The sequence below is a fragment of the Amaranthus tricolor genome, chromosome 7, assembly GCF_026212465.1.
Source record: "Amaranthus tricolor cultivar Red isolate AtriRed21 chromosome 7, ASM2621246v1, whole genome shotgun sequence".
Lineage (NCBI taxonomy): Eukaryota > Viridiplantae > Streptophyta > Magnoliopsida > Caryophyllales > Amaranthaceae > Amaranthus > Amaranthus tricolor.
In genome coordinates, this window is record NC_080053.1 from 13,881,250 (window position 1) to 13,896,885 (window position 15,636).

A 15,636-nucleotide genomic window follows, 5' to 3' on the forward strand; every position below is an offset into this window, starting at 1 on the left:
TGAGTGAGGATAAAATGTGCCATAAAATGGATGGGTTCGATTGTGGGCTAGTGTTATAGTCAAAGCTTATTTAGAAATGTTACAAAAAACTTAAAATATTCTTTTGTGATAAAATGACAACAAAAGGTAAAGTAATGATACCATCTTCTTCTTTTGATACCATCTTCTATTTAAATACTATTAAAATTTAGAGAGATAAGAAAGAAGTATAATGAGTAAAAGTTAGAAGATAGAAAGATTTTACTCGGTGTGATTTATACTTTGGTGGACTTCTAGATTTATAAGCAAGTTCTACCTACAATTACATTGAATGCATTCATATTAGGGCAAATCCATTAGTTACCTTTCACATTATATTTCAACACTCCCCCTTGAATGCATTCTAATTATGAAAAAGAGTAAAATATTATTACAATATATCTATTTAATACTGCCTCATTAAAAACATTGTCAGGAAAAAGCCAATGGGATAAAAACATGAGCGAAGGGAAAAAGAGTGTAGTGGGTATGATTCTCCCCCTGAGTTCAACAAATATCTCGTAGATGACATAAACTAATTTTATGTACAAGTTGTTCGAACCTCTTTGATGGAAGGGACTTTGTGAACAAATCTGCAAGATTTTCGCTTGATTGAATTGTTTGACTTTTACTATTTAATCCTTCTAGAGGTCATGTGCGAAAAAAAGTTTTGGTGCTATGTGTTTGATTCTATCCCCTTTTATAAAGCCTTCAATAGCTTGTTCAATACAACCGGTATTATCTTCATAAATTATAGTTGGAGAATTTGTTATCGTTCTTATCCCACATTCTTCTTAAATACGACCAATTACTGACCTTAACCAAATGCATTCTCTACTTGTTTTGTAAAGGGCGATCAATTCTGCATGGTTTGATTATGTACGGTTAGTGTCTGTTTTGTGGATCTCCAAGATATTGCGGTACCTCCATGTGAATATATATCCATTTTGTGATTTAGCCTTATCTAGATCTGATAAGTATCCAACATCTGTGTATCAAACAAGAGTAACATATTACTTTGATCAATAAAATAATTCGAGATCCTTAGTTCCTCGAAGGTAGCGCAACAAATTTTTTATCTCATTCCAATGTCTCTTTGTTGGTAATTGTTATACCTAGCTAATAAATTAACAGCGAAAGCAATATCAGGTCTTGTATTATTAGCTAGATACATCAGGGTTCCAATTGCGCTTAAGTGTAGCACTTTAGGGCCAAGAATCTCCTCGTCTTCTTCACAAGGTCGAAATGGATCATCTTTTGGTTTTAATGATCGCAGTATCATTGGAAGCTATATGGATGAGCTTTGTCCGTATAAATTTTTTTTAAAACCTTTTTTGTATAGTTGGACTAGTGCATAAAGATTCCACCCCTTAAGTGCTCTATTTGTAATCCAAGGCAAAATTTTGTTTTCCCAAAATCTTTCATCTCAAATTCTTTCATCACGTATTTTGTAATTTGTTCAAGCTCTTTGGGAGTTCCAATGATCTTTAAATCATCAACATAAAGTGCAATTATAGAAAATTCTAATTGAGTCCATTTAATGAATACAAAAGGACTAATTTAATCATTTTTAAATCCTTCTTTCAGAATATATTCACAAAGACGGTTGTACCACATTCTTCTAGATTTTTTTAGCCCAAAAAGTGACCTTTTAAGCTTTATGGAAAACATTTCTCGTGATTTGTGGTTTTCTAGTAATTTAAGTCTTTCAAGGACTTTCACATAATTATCTATATCAAGTGATCCATACAAATATGCGGTCACAACATCCATAAGTCGCATTTGCAACTTGTTTGTGACAGTTAAATTTATAAAAAATCTTAGTGTAGTTGCATCTAATACTGGAGAATATGTTTCCTCATAATCAATCCCTAATATTTGGGAAAAACCTTGTCCTATAAGTCGTTGCCTTATATCTAACCACTTCATTTATCTTATTCCTTTTTTCTTACAAACACCCATTTATAACTGACTGGTTTTATACCGTTTGGTGTTTGGGTAATTTGTCTAAAAAATCTCGTTTCTCAAGAGACTTTAATTCTGCTTGAATTACATATTTCCATTTTGGTCAATCATTTCTACGCTGATATTCTTGTATCATTCTTGCTCATTTTTATCAAGTGTTATTTTAGTGGCAATTAAATGAGCAAATATGTCATTAACAATAACATTATTTCGATTTAGTTGCACTTTAGTTGAAATGTAATTAATCGAAATTTCATTGTTATCTTTTATCGTTATTTTCTTCTTCTCTGAGATTTTCATCCTCATCTCCAAAACTTGTTTCTTTACAAGTTATTGAAGAAGTAATATTAATATCATTTGCCATTTTATTCAACCTTTTAGATTTTCTTTGTTTCAAATCCTTTGAACCAAGTGGGCTTCTACGCTTTCGGCGTGCAATAGATTCATTTTTAGTGGCTTTGTTATCAATGGAAATTTTAATGCGTGCCAAAACATTTGCCGCATGAATATATGATTTTGTCATTTGCTTTATTTCTACAAACGCATTAGGTAATTTGTTTGCAATATATTGATTATGGACAATTTTTCTAACTTCTTCTTCAGAAGCATTTATTTTGGATCATATATTTTCAAACGCATTGCATTCCATGTGATATCTATTTCATTTTTATTTGGGTCCACTTTTTCTCCCCCTAAGGACGGGAATATTGTCTCATTAAAATGACAATCTGCAAATCTAGCATTAAATAAATCATCGGTCATTGGTTCTAAATATTTGATAATTGATGGGCATACAAATCCAACATAAATTCTCATCTTTCTTTATGGACCCATTTTTGTACTTTGGGATGATGCAATAGGGACATATATTTGCACTTCCAAATATTTTCAAGTGTGATATATTTAGCTCTTGACCATGCATTAATTGTTGTGGTGAATATTTATGATAAGCACTTGGTCTCAATCTTATCAATGATGATGCATGTATTATTCCATGGCCCCACGCAGATGATGATAATTTCGACCTCATTAATAATGGTCTTGCTATTAATTAGAGTCTTTTAATCAATGATTCAACCAGACCATTTTGAGTTTGAACATGAGATACTGGATGTTTTACGTCAATTCCAATTGGCGTATAATAATCATTAAAAGTTTGAGATGTAAATTCTCCAGCATTGTCAAAACTTATTCGCTTAATTGTATAATCTAGAAATTGATTTCTCAATCGAATAATTTGAGCAAGTAATTTCGCAAATGCCACATTTCTAGTTTGTAGGAGACTTACATGTGACTATCGTGTTGAAGCGTCAATCAACACCATAAAATATATAAATGGTCCAGAAACAGGACTAATTGACCCACATATATCTCCATGAATTCTTTCTAAAAACTTAGGAGTTTCAATAGCAATTTTATTTAAAGATGGTCTAATTATCAATTTGCCATGATAATTCATTTGGTCGGGGAATTCTCATTTTCTTCATTGGATACCCAATTGAATTTTCAATAATTTTTCGCATTATTTTCCATGCCAGGATGACCTAATCGATCATGCCATAAATTCATCATTTCTTTATTATCTAACTTCTGATTAGACATCATGTTAATCTCAACCGGTTTTATATCAATACAATATAATCTTGATGAGTATGCAAGTAATTTTTCATGAATGCTTTTGTTGCCGTATTTTTTTGATGTGATGCATAAATATTCATAATAATTTTCGGTCATAGTTTTTAATGATAACCATTTTGGCATACATCTTTAAAACTTATGAGATTTCGTCGAGATTTACTCGAATATAAAGCATCATTAATTACTAGTTTTGTCCCATTTGGAAGTATTATTAGAGCTTTTCCATATCCTTCTATTAGTTTGGTAGTTCTAGAGATTGTGGCAACATCTGCTTTCACCATCTTCAACTCAGAAAAATATTCTTTGCGCTTAAGGATAGTGTGAGTTGTTCCACTATCTACGAGGCATTGATATTTGAACCCATTTTCAAATTGATTCATGTCTTCATATTAAATAAGTAGAAAATTAGTTAAAAGAAAATTTCATTAACATTTGATAATATCAATACATAAAAAAGATTGCATATAAAAAGGAAATACAATTAAATAAGCATCATAGCATTGTTAAGAAAAATTCAAATATCTTCTTCATATTCTTTTCCATTTTCATCACCATCCAAATAAAAGTCCGAGAGATCAAGATTAGGCATTGACGTGCTTTCTTTATTAAAAATATCAACATTAGGCATTGAGGTGCTTGCTTCAATAAAGTTGGCTACTACACCTTTTCCTTTTTTCTTTTAGGAAGCTAGATACAGCTCCACCAAATATTTGACAGTGCGACATGTACGTGCCCAATGCCCTGTCATGCCAGATTTGTAACAAATACTTTCTTTTCCTTCTTGATGGCTATTTTTATTGTGATATCCAACTTTTTTTTCCCTTTGAAAATTATTATTGTAATAACCATTTTGACAATTTTCGGAAAAGTGGCCTCTATCAAATGCTTTGAACTTTTTGCCCACTAAAATTTCAACGACCTTGTCCTCGTCCTCTTCCACTTCATCGGAAATTTCTGCGTCCTCTACCACGGTTATTATAATTTCCACGGCCTTTATTTTCAACAACATGTGCTTCAGGCACATGCGTTTTAATAGAGTGTGTCTCATGGATAGCCTGAGATCCAAGAGGATTAATATTATAATTTTCTAGACAAGATCATTATGTTGTTTAGCCAGCAGAGTACTACACTCAAATCTGAATATCTTTTAAAAAATTTTTTCCTATAGTGTTGTTGTAGAATAATATTTGATGGATGAAAAGTAGATAAAGTCAGTTCAATCATTTCTGCATTAGTCACCGAGTGCTCACAGTATTTCAACATTGATGCAATTCGGTATAATGTTCCTTGTACTCACTGAGAGTTTTAAAATTAGAAAATCTTAAAGTCTTCCACTCATGGCTAGCTTGTGGGAAAAGCACCCTTTTGTGGTGATCAAATCTTCAACAAGGGAGTCCTAGTAACTTTTGGGATCTTTTATGAATAAATATTCATATTTAAGTCTATCATGTATATGATGCCTCAAGAGGACTAAGGCTTTGGCCTTTTCTTGATTTGTAACTACTCTTATTTTGGTAGCTTGAGTTCCATCTGTTGGATCATTTTCTTTTATTTCCAATACGGTATGTTTAAGTCCTTGCGCTTTTAAGTTTATGATAACATTTTCTTTCCATTCTAAGAATTTTTGACCAAATTAGTCTAATATGTTAAATAATCTTTTGGTAATCTCTGCCATACTCGCTATATAATATATAGTTGTTTTGTAAGTATATGACAACACAATAATTTTTATATTTTCATAATAATAAACTATAAGAAAACTTATGATGTTTTAATTTTATGATATTTTCCCCCTTAGTTTATTATGAATTAGTTGTAGATAATAAAATTAAGAATAAATCAAGAATACGAGAAATAATAATAATAATAATAATAATAATAATAATAATAATAATAATAATAATAATAATAATAATAATAATAATAATAACAATAATAATAATAATAATAATAATAATAATAATAATAATAATAATAATAATAATAATAATAATAATAATACTCCCTACGTTCTTAAAGAAGTTCTCAGTTGCCATTTTATGTTGTTTCATTTGTTATTCCCATAGACAATCTTTCCAATTATGTCATAAATTTTGGACAAAAATAACCTTATTCATACGCACTTTAATATTTTTATAATGCTTATGTACCCCACATATCCTCCACTAACATCAATTTAATATTTTAATATTCCTTATGTTCCCCACATGTTTCATACTTACTTTATAAAACTAATTTTTTATTAGTTGTGGTCCCCATATTTTTTCCACTAACTTTTTTTTAATATTTTTGTAATGCTTGTGGTCCTTACTTTTCTCCAATCAAATTTATTATTCAATTAGATAATATATCAACTATTTAAAATATTCTATTTTTCTTAATTTTTGTGAATATTCCTTTTGGGAACTTTATTAGGAAACGGAGTAATAATAATAATAATAATAATAATAATAATAATAATAATAATAATAATAATAATAATAATAATAATAATAATAATAATAATAATAAGCATGAAGAAAATATAACTAAAACTAAAGGAAATAAATGCTAAACAGGGTAAAAATAATAGCATACACACAATATATTAGTATAATTTATCATATAAAATTCACTAATAAACAAAAAAAAAATATGACAAAGAAAATCATGTGCATTTTGTTTCTTGTTCTTCAAAATGAATTACTTATTCATAATTATTGTAAGTCCTAATGCTACAAGAAGGACTACCAAACCATAATTAAAGAGATATATAATTTGAGTTTGACAAAATTTTCTTCAAATCTAAAAGTATGAATAGGAAGAAGATGAGTTGTTTTTGTTATGGAAGTATATTGTCGGTGGATAGAGGAAGGAGAAGAAGGGTTTTAATGTAAAGAGTAAAGTTGAAAGGATAAAAGGTCTCTAGTAAAAAAAATTGGGGTAATCCATTTTCTATAGAGGGTTATTCCAAATTGTACAATATACCTATAATTAATTATGTATACTAATAAAAATACGTAAATAAAAGGTAAATGAAAAAAATGCACATATGATATAAATGCAGATACCAAAAATAAAATGCACAAATAAAATATGCGAAAATGAAAAAATAAAGCTAACCGTCCATTTAGGCGGCAAAAGAAAAATAATAAGCCAGCCATATAGGTGGTTAAAAAAGTAAATAATTACAAAAGAAATAAATAATACTAACTGTCCATTTAGGCGGTAAAAAAAAATAGTTAACCAGCCATATAGGCGGTATAAATAAAACAATAACAAAAGTAATGAAGTGTCCTTACCATCCATAAAGGTGACGTATTGTCCAATAAATTATTTTATGGATTAGTTTTCTTCCAATGTTGAATACTTGTTTCTCCATCATCATCTTTAGTTCTTTTATTACTTGATGCGAGTTTATTTTCAATTGATGTAATTGGAGCATTATTAGTTGATTGCATTGATGAACTATTTTGTTGGTCGTACTGGTGGAATATTAGTCGGTGGGACTAGTGATTATTAGCTGGTCGTATATGTGAATTACGAGTTGGTGGTATTGGTGGACCATTAGTATTATTGGGATTATTATGTCAGAGCTGATTTGCATCAGTCTTTGCTGGGTTTGTAGTGAAGGGTAAGGAATTATGCTCAATAATAAAATATAAAAATGTGTTCGAAACACCTTAGATGACGATGTTGATACCATTTGATTGCTGGTCCGTTTGTGTGTACAAATGAATAAAATGCTTAATTAGGTTTTAAAAAAATATTTACCTTCTTGATTAAGGATAAAGCCGATGCTGATAACATGTTAAAACTTAGAGAGATAAGCAGAAAGTATAACGAGTAAAAGTTAGAAGATAGAAAAATTTATTCATTGGTGTGATTTCTGCTTTGGTAAACTTTCATATTTATAGGTAAGTTCTACCTATAATTACATTAAATACATTCATATTAAAATAAAATTCATTAATTACCTTTTACATTATATTTCAGCAAAATACCAAAACACAAATACTATCATAACACTATTAGGAAAAAGAAAGTAGGAGTAAACAAATCCATCCACATGAGATGTACTGATGAAGTATATGAAAAACTTGAAAACAACCAAAACCTATATAAAAACAACCTTAAAAAAGTTGTTAAAAAAATCTCACAAATGTTGGGAATAGGAAAAAGAAATCTCTTTCCACATCATTGAGAAGTGTCGTTCCTAACATTGTATAGGTCCTAGGCAAACTGATTATAATTATGTAGGGTTGATTATAAATTTAAATGAGTGTTTGGAAAAATAATAGAGATGGACCCTATATATTATAATTAACATTAAAAACGTAGATGTGTTATATAATTCTTAAATGATAAAAAAAAAACTACTCATAAATTCTAAATATTTAAGTGTCTACTTCATTAACTAGTATTTTTTAATTTTAGGGCTCTTTCTAACTTTAAACCCTAAACAAATACATACTTTACCTATGATTAGAAACAACTCTGTCATTAACATAAAAACCTCCCCAACCAGCAAAAGAAATTTCAACAACCCACATAATCAGGGCTATAAAATGTTAAACTTAGGTTATCTACTTACTACTTCTTGGCTATACAATTTTTAGCAAACATTAATGGAAAATAGACTAGATGAGTTACATCAACATGTTCAAATCGCGGGAATGATGCCATTATTATTATAGAGTGCATTTGAAAATTATGTTTATTGCTATTTTTCTTATAAAAAGACACATTAGTCCTTCTATATTACAAAATTTACCCTTTTTTAATCAGTTGTATTAATTTTGTTATATTTTATTTTTAATTATAATTTAAACTCTTTTTTAATTTTTATTTATATATTTAATTTGATTTTTCTTTTTATCTACACATATTTTTCGCTTTTCTATAGAATATTATTTATCAACTTTTTTAATGTTCTTATCAATTATCATTGATACAAAATTGGTGTGACACTTGCATTATGATTTTTCTAAAAAAATACTGAGTGGAAAAACAATTGCATAAAAGTCGTGCCATCTTGAAGAAAAGCATGATCTATTGATATTTACTCTTTCTCTGTCTACTATTTTCTCTCTCTTCCTCAGCTGAGCTTCACATGTTCTATTATCTTTCCGTCATCATTGAAATTTAAAGAAACCCCACAAAAAAAAATCAATTTTTAAATTATAAAAATTGATTCAAGTTTAAGATTTATTTATTTATTTATTATTATTTTTTTTTTCACAATCTGACATTCCCCAGATCCTTGGCTGTTAACATATTCACTTTGTTTTTGGGATTTGAGATTACCTTTTTTTGATTCCTTGATTAATTTACTGATTACAACTTATGGGTCTGTCTGCTTAAGCAAAGATTCAACCTTTAAGTTATTTTAAGTACTCATGGCCATGGGTATTGAACTTCTTATACAAATTTTGTAGATTTTTGAGTTTTGTTTTTGTGGGTCATCTTTCCTTCATCATTAATACACAAATAAACCCGACCAAAATTATTAAAAAAAAAAATATCTTTTTTCACAATCTGACATCCCCCAGATCATTTCCTGTTAACCTTGTTTTTGGGATTTGTGATTTACCTTTTTTGTTCTTTAATTAATTTACTGATTTCAACTAATAGTTTTGTTTGTTTTGAGTAAAGAACCAGAGATTCAATCTTTGAGATATTTTAAGTAACGGGTATTGAACTTTTTCTGCAAATTTGGTAGATTTCTGTAATTTAGTTTTGTGGGTCATCTTTCAATTTTCTTTTTCTCTATCTTCCCATCATTTTCTTCTCTTCTGTTCGAAGATGTTTACAAGCTTTACACAGTAGTATGTCACTATAAAAGAGTGTGACAAATGGTAGGTACCCATTATAACTATTTGCTCAAATTTTATGTTTTAAGTAATCTTCAATTTTAATCTAACCATTGTTTTGAAAACTAGACATTTCTTGCAAAATTTTTGTGTCATTTCTTTGGACTTCCCAAAAGTTTTATCTTTCAGCCTTCGAGTCATCTATCATGGGAGAGGTTAGAACAGCTGAAAATTGAATTCTAAGCATAGTTTTTTAGTCTATTTTTTGTTTGGGGTTGATTAGAGGAGAAAATTTGGAATATTTCATTGTCAAACATCAATAGTTTGTTGGCAAGCACCAACCTTTAATATTAAATTAGAAAAACTATACCATATTATCTTATATTGTGATCCTTAACTTTGTCCATTTTTATTGATATTTTTGTTGATTGACTCTCATTCAGAAGATTTTGACATTAACCCATCAAATTTTCAGGGATTCAAGCAATGAAAGTTGGTGAATTTTGGGGGATGACATTTTAATTTGAAGGGTAATGAAGTGAAGTGTGTGATCAAGGTGAACTCATGGACCGCCGGAGTTGGTTATGGAGGAGAAAGTCATCAGATAAGAGTCATGGTGCCGAAACGGATAGTTCGGTGTCAGGATCAGGATCAATTTCATCCCCTTCTGAGAGATTCTCAGATGAGCATCAGGTTTGTCATTCATCACATTTTGCTCATATTGATTCAAATCTTAAAACTTGTGTCTATTATAATGATCTATTAAGTTTAAGTCATTTGTAGTATCTTGATTATGTCATTAGGATGATTTAATTATATGTGCATTCATTTACATTATGTATGTAATTAGTTTGCCTTTTCACCTAAATGACTTATTATAATTCAAGAATATTACTATACTACCTTATAGAAGTACTTATTAGCAGAATCATAGAATTATTGACTTATTGCACATGATGTTTGCTAACCAGAGTCAATGTGAAACAACCTCTTTGTTATTACTAACAACAGTACATTTGCGTTCTTCCGATCCCCAACCCCCAGCTTATGTGGGATGGTATTTTTATGATGGAAATCAAAAAGGGTTTTGGAATTTGAATTCTACTTCAGATTATGTGACTTTGTGAAATTATTAAAAAAGTGCACTGCAAATATATCAATTTCATTTTGAAGTTGAGATGAATAAGTGATGGCTAAAGTCAAACTTGAGCTATTTTGTGTGGATGTTATGTGTTCCTCAATCATACGAACTCAAGCTGGCTTAGTTTTGGGTTGAGACTTGATTAAATCTCGCATACTTTTCTACGACTTTGTTTTGCTTTTGAGTATCTATGATGCAAAGTCGTCCCCTTGACGCAGATGGCATTTATCTTGATGAGGTTTGAATCTGTCTTTAAGTTATTAAGCTTGCATTGCAAAGTTACTTAAAAACAATATTTGATACGGAAGAGAATGATGGTAATTAGTTTTTTCATCAAAAACATACTAAAAGCACAATCATTGTAACTTTATTTCAATTAAAAAGGTTAATAAATGTACATCTAATGAAGTTTTCTACATGACTAAAGGCATCACCAAACGAAAATACGCAATCACCGGAGGTCACCTCAAAAGTTGCACATCCTGATGACGATGTTAATGATGGTGTAAAAATTCTGACGGAGAAACTATCTGCTGCTGTTGCAACTATTAGTGCAAAGGAAGAAATGGTAAAGCAGCATGCTAAAGTTGCAGAGGAAGCTGTTACAGGTTTCTTATTTTCTTCCTCTTTGCATTTTTGCCGTCATATTTGGCGTTCTAGTAGCTCATTCTTTCTTTTGAATGATTTTTATCCTTTGCGAGTTTGTGATATGGAGAGCTTAGATTTGTACATATTTTAACATTTCTCTGACATTTTATTCTGTGTTTTAAATTATTGAATAAATTTTAGGTTGGGAAAAGGCTGAAAATGAGGTGAATGTACTAAAGCAGCAACTTGATGCGGCAACAAAGAAAAACACTTCACTTGAAGATAGGATACTCCATCTTGACGGGGCTCTCAAGGAGTGCTTGAGGCAGTTGCGACAAGCAAGAGAAGAGCAAGATCAGAAAATTGAAGAAGCCATTTCTAAGAAATCGCAGGATACGGAGTCCAAAAACTCAGAGCTGGGTGTTCAGATTTCTGATCTCCGAGCCCAACTAGAAACAGCAAATGCTAAGCTGGAAGCTGCTGCTGCTTTGGAGTCTGATCTTCGCTTGAAGCTAAGTTCCGTTGAGAATGAAAATACTTCTTTGCGACTGGAACTCCGGTTTCGATTGGAAGAGTTAGAAATCAGGACTCTTGAGAGGGATCTAAGCACGAAAACGGCTGAAACAGCTAGTAAACAACACTTAGAGAGCATAAAGAGGGTTGCTAAGCTTGAGGCTGAATGCCGTAGGTTAAAAACCATGGCTCGTAAAGCGACTTTATATAATGACTCAAAATCATTGACAGATAGTCAATCAGATTGCGGGGAAAGGTTAACTGATTGTGAGCCTAGCCATTCAGATTCATGGACATCTTCCCATAAAGTTGAGAAAGCTCCCTCCAAATCGCACATGCCCCCTTCACCAGAAATAAATCTTATGGATGATTTTCTAGAGATGGAGAAGTTAGCAGCATTGCCCGCGAGTGAAAATAAAAGCCGCAGGTTTGAACCTTCGACCTCAACTGTCAAATATAATAGCAATGACAGCTCCTCACTAAAATCAGAACTTGATACTATGATAAATAGAACATCTGAATTGGAGGAGAAGATTGAGGCTCTTGAATCGGAAAAATTAGATTTAGCTTCGGCATTAACCCAATGCCAGAATAAGCTTAAGCTTTCAGAAGCACAGTTGAACACGTGTCAGAATCAACTAAAGATATCACAAGCACAGTTGAGAGAAGCAAATAAAAAACTAGGAATGTTGCAGGCTGAATTGGATTTGGCAAATGAATTGAGGCAGGCGATTGACCTAGAGCTTGATGATGCCAATGTAAGAAAGGAGGAGGCAGAGTCAAAGTGTAAAGCAATGGAGGACGAGAGAGGAATTCTGCTGTCAAAAGTGAGTTTTTTGGAGGGCGAAGCTGAAAAGGAGAGGAAATTATATTCAGAAGCTTCGGTAAAGTGTTGTGCTTTGGAAGATGAGCTTTCTAGGATGAAACATGAATATGATACATGGAAAATCCAGTTAACTCCCATGAATGAATCGAAGGAGGAACTTGAGCGAGAGCTTATGAGTACAACTGCAAAGAAAGATGTAGCAGAATCTCAGCTAAAAGATTTAAATGCTGAGACGAAATCCCTGCTTGCTAAAATTGATTCCTTAGATGTGGATATCGAAAACGAGAGAAAATTGTCTAGAGAATTTAGTTCCAAGTGTAAGGTGTTAGAGAATGAGCTTTCGAGAATGAAACATGATGCTGACATCTGGGAAAGTAGAGTAACTTCAGCCAATGATTCAAACGATGCAGTTAATCAAGAGCTTCAGATGATATATGCAAATAAAGACAAAGCGGAGTCACAGCTTAAAGTGATGCTTGCTAAAGTTGGTTCGTTAGAGCATGAATTGGAAAAGGAGAGGGCAATGTCTGCAGAGTTTGCTACCAAGTGTAGGAAGTTAGAAGACGAGCTCTCAAAAATCAAATCTGAAGCCAGACTTCAGCTTATACCGATCACTAAGGAGGAAATGGATGAACAGCAGGTTAGTTTGCTGTGTTTTGGTTAGGAGGAAAATTTTTCTTGAAAATCTGTTAGCTTATTAATCTATTTTGTTCTTATAGGGGGGTATTCTTAGGTACAACCCAGTTTTCCGAATGGTGAAAAGTGTGTTCTTTTCTTCATAAAAAATGCAAATATTTCTGCCCTCTCTGTGACCTTTACTCTCTTGTCCCTTTCATGTGCTCTCCTCCATTTCCCTTTTTATATTTCTTTGTATTTTCTATCATGGAATCAGACGAAGGAAAATGGGAACCGAAATCTGATTTCTGCTTGTTAGTTAATGAGACTTTTAGTTGGTTTAGAGACCTTTACTATGATTGTAGACTTTGAGTGTGCTTTTATTAATAAAGCACATGTAAAAGACTAGATGCATAGAGGAACATAAAAGAGTTAAAATGTTGTGACTCTTCAAACGTCACCATTATTATTACGCCACTTTAAACTCTTATATAAAGGGATATTGTACTCATTAATTTATCACAACTAACACAATCTTTCAATTACTTCAATCTTTACTTCTTATAAACTCTCTCTAGTCTATTTCTCTCAAACATATGCCAAACTTGCTTTCAAATGGACTTGAAAGACATCTTATGGCTTTAAGTTCGTATTACGAACTTTCAACTAGAATTTGACACAAGCATAGAATTCTACCAAATTTTTTTTTTATATACAAATTTCCATTACCACCTAATACCACCAATCAAAATGGTAATGCATTGGAATGAATTTTGTGAAGAAAATAAAAATAATTGAAGTTAGAAAAGCATGGCCATCAAGGTAGCCAAGAGATTTTTCAACTGAAGTTACACTAGTTTTTATTCCTATTACCACCGTTTAATACCACCTACCAATTGGGCCATTAGAAGACGTATCTAAGTTCATGGCAAATGAAATGTGTGATCTTACCAACCTCCAATATACACCTTACAACAATTTGGGACTTGATTTTAATTTGCAACTAGCCAATTGTCTTTGCAACATGAAAGATACCGAACAGTTTTATGTGATTTGAACTCTTTAGTCCTTGATCATGCAAGTTTTTTTCTGATCAATTAAAACTTTTACTTAACCAACATTTGTTCTTGAGAAATAAGCAATGTGCAATATCTTAAACCGTTATGAAATATCTTGTGGGGTGTGTTAAACATTGAAATCTTGGACAGGAAAAGGAATTAGCAGTAGCTGCATATAAACTGGCAGAATGTCAGAAGACGATTGCATCACTCGGGAATCAACTGAAATCCCTGGCAGCACTCGAGGATCTCTTCTTGGAGTCAGAAAAGCTGTTGAAAGTCTCTGGAAAAGACTCACAGCCTCCCCTTATTAATAGTGTAATACCGGACACAGTATCTTCGGAATCTGATCAATGTACTTAATTCAGCACGGCCAATAATGGGAACTCCACCAAAGATGATGCTAAAGAGGGCATGTCGTCATTGTGTCTAGACAAGCGGGATAAACATGGGGTTGGAAAATCGTTTTCACGATCCAGGAGCGTAGTTAGAAGCTAGAACACCTGAAAACTGATGACATATAAGAAGTTTGAGCTCATTCTATTGTCTGGTGTTATATTTCAATTCAGTGCCTAAGATTTGTACATCAATGATCACTTTTGTGTACAGGCAATTTTTATAAATTCTGTAACTCTTTTGATCCACATTTTTGATTGGTAAAGTATAAGAAAAGTTTTGTAGATCTGTAATTCATCATTTTCTTATTTAAATTAGTTCCTTGAAATAAATTATCTTGTTGTAAATCTATGGCAGTACTTATTTAATTAAATGATTAAAATGATTTGGTAAGGCTTGTTCTCCGCGAATACTAAAAAATTCATTTCAACTATGTCCACTTATATTCAGTTGATATACGCGTTGTTAGTAGTCAGGATAAATCCCCAATGCAATATTTTATAATATAAATTTGGTTGTGTATCCATTTAAAATTTCAAATTGATATATGCTATTATAATATTAGCATAATCAAGTGCAAACAATCAAACAGGCCAGGTGAATTGATGTTGATAAAATTAAGAGCTCAGCTGATAAGAAGCAAAATATTATGCTGTAAGTTAAAACATTTTGGGGTGAGAGAGGCTCGAACTCTCGACCTCAGGATTACTCAGATAGCTATGAGACCTACGCGCTAGCCAACTGCGCCACCACCCCATTTGCTTCTTAGGTTCAGCAATTTATATATAATCTAGAAAACAAATAATCTCTAGAGGTGTTCTTTCGGGTGATCAGGTCAGTTTTGGACAGGTGTTATTCGATTCGATTGTATTTCTGATCGGTTATATTTCGGATGCGTATTGCGACGGGTCACACTCGGGTTGGGTCGGTTAGTCACGGTTCGGTTGAAGATCGGTTATTCGAGCTATCGGGTTAGCATCAGTTCGGTGTCAGTTGAAGTTCGTGTCGAGTTTCAATTGGTCTCGGGTTGTCATCGGTTAATAATTGGTTCGGTTTTACCGGGTACAGATTGGGTTTGGGTATTTT

General features: G+C 31.8%; 1 protein-coding gene and 1 non-coding gene across 3 annotated transcripts; one reads left to right on the forward strand and one right to left on the reverse strand.

Annotated features, from left to right (window-relative positions):
* The first annotated feature begins 8,605 nt into the window (after positions 1 to 8,605).
* On the forward strand, positions 8,606 to 14,943 carry LOC130817684 (filament-like plant protein 3). Of its 2 annotated transcripts, none has more exons than XM_057683530.1 (5): positions 8,606 to 9,458; positions 9,889 to 10,106; positions 10,982 to 11,162; positions 11,344 to 13,121; positions 14,305 to 14,943. In XM_057683530.1, the coding sequence occupies exons 2-5, from the start codon at positions 9,978 to 9,980 to the stop codon at positions 14,515 to 14,517; spliced, it is 2,301 nt and encodes a 766-aa protein (XP_057539513.1). In that variant the 5' UTR covers positions 8,606 to 9,458; positions 9,889 to 9,977; the 3' UTR covers positions 14,518 to 14,943. The 2 variants fall into 2 exon arrangements, with proteins under 2 accessions (XP_057539513.1, XP_057539514.1); XM_057683531.1 differs by lacking the exon at positions 8,606 to 9,458 and adding an exon at positions 9,469 to 9,628.
* Positions 14,944 to 15,220: 277 nt separating this feature from the next.
* TRNAM-CAU (transfer RNA methionine (anticodon CAU)) lies at positions 15,221 to 15,306 on the reverse strand. Its single transcript is given in 2 exon segments — positions 15,221 to 15,256; positions 15,269 to 15,306. It is a non-coding gene; the product is annotated as a tRNA-Met (tRNA).
* Positions 15,307 to 15,636: the final 330 nt, after the last annotated feature.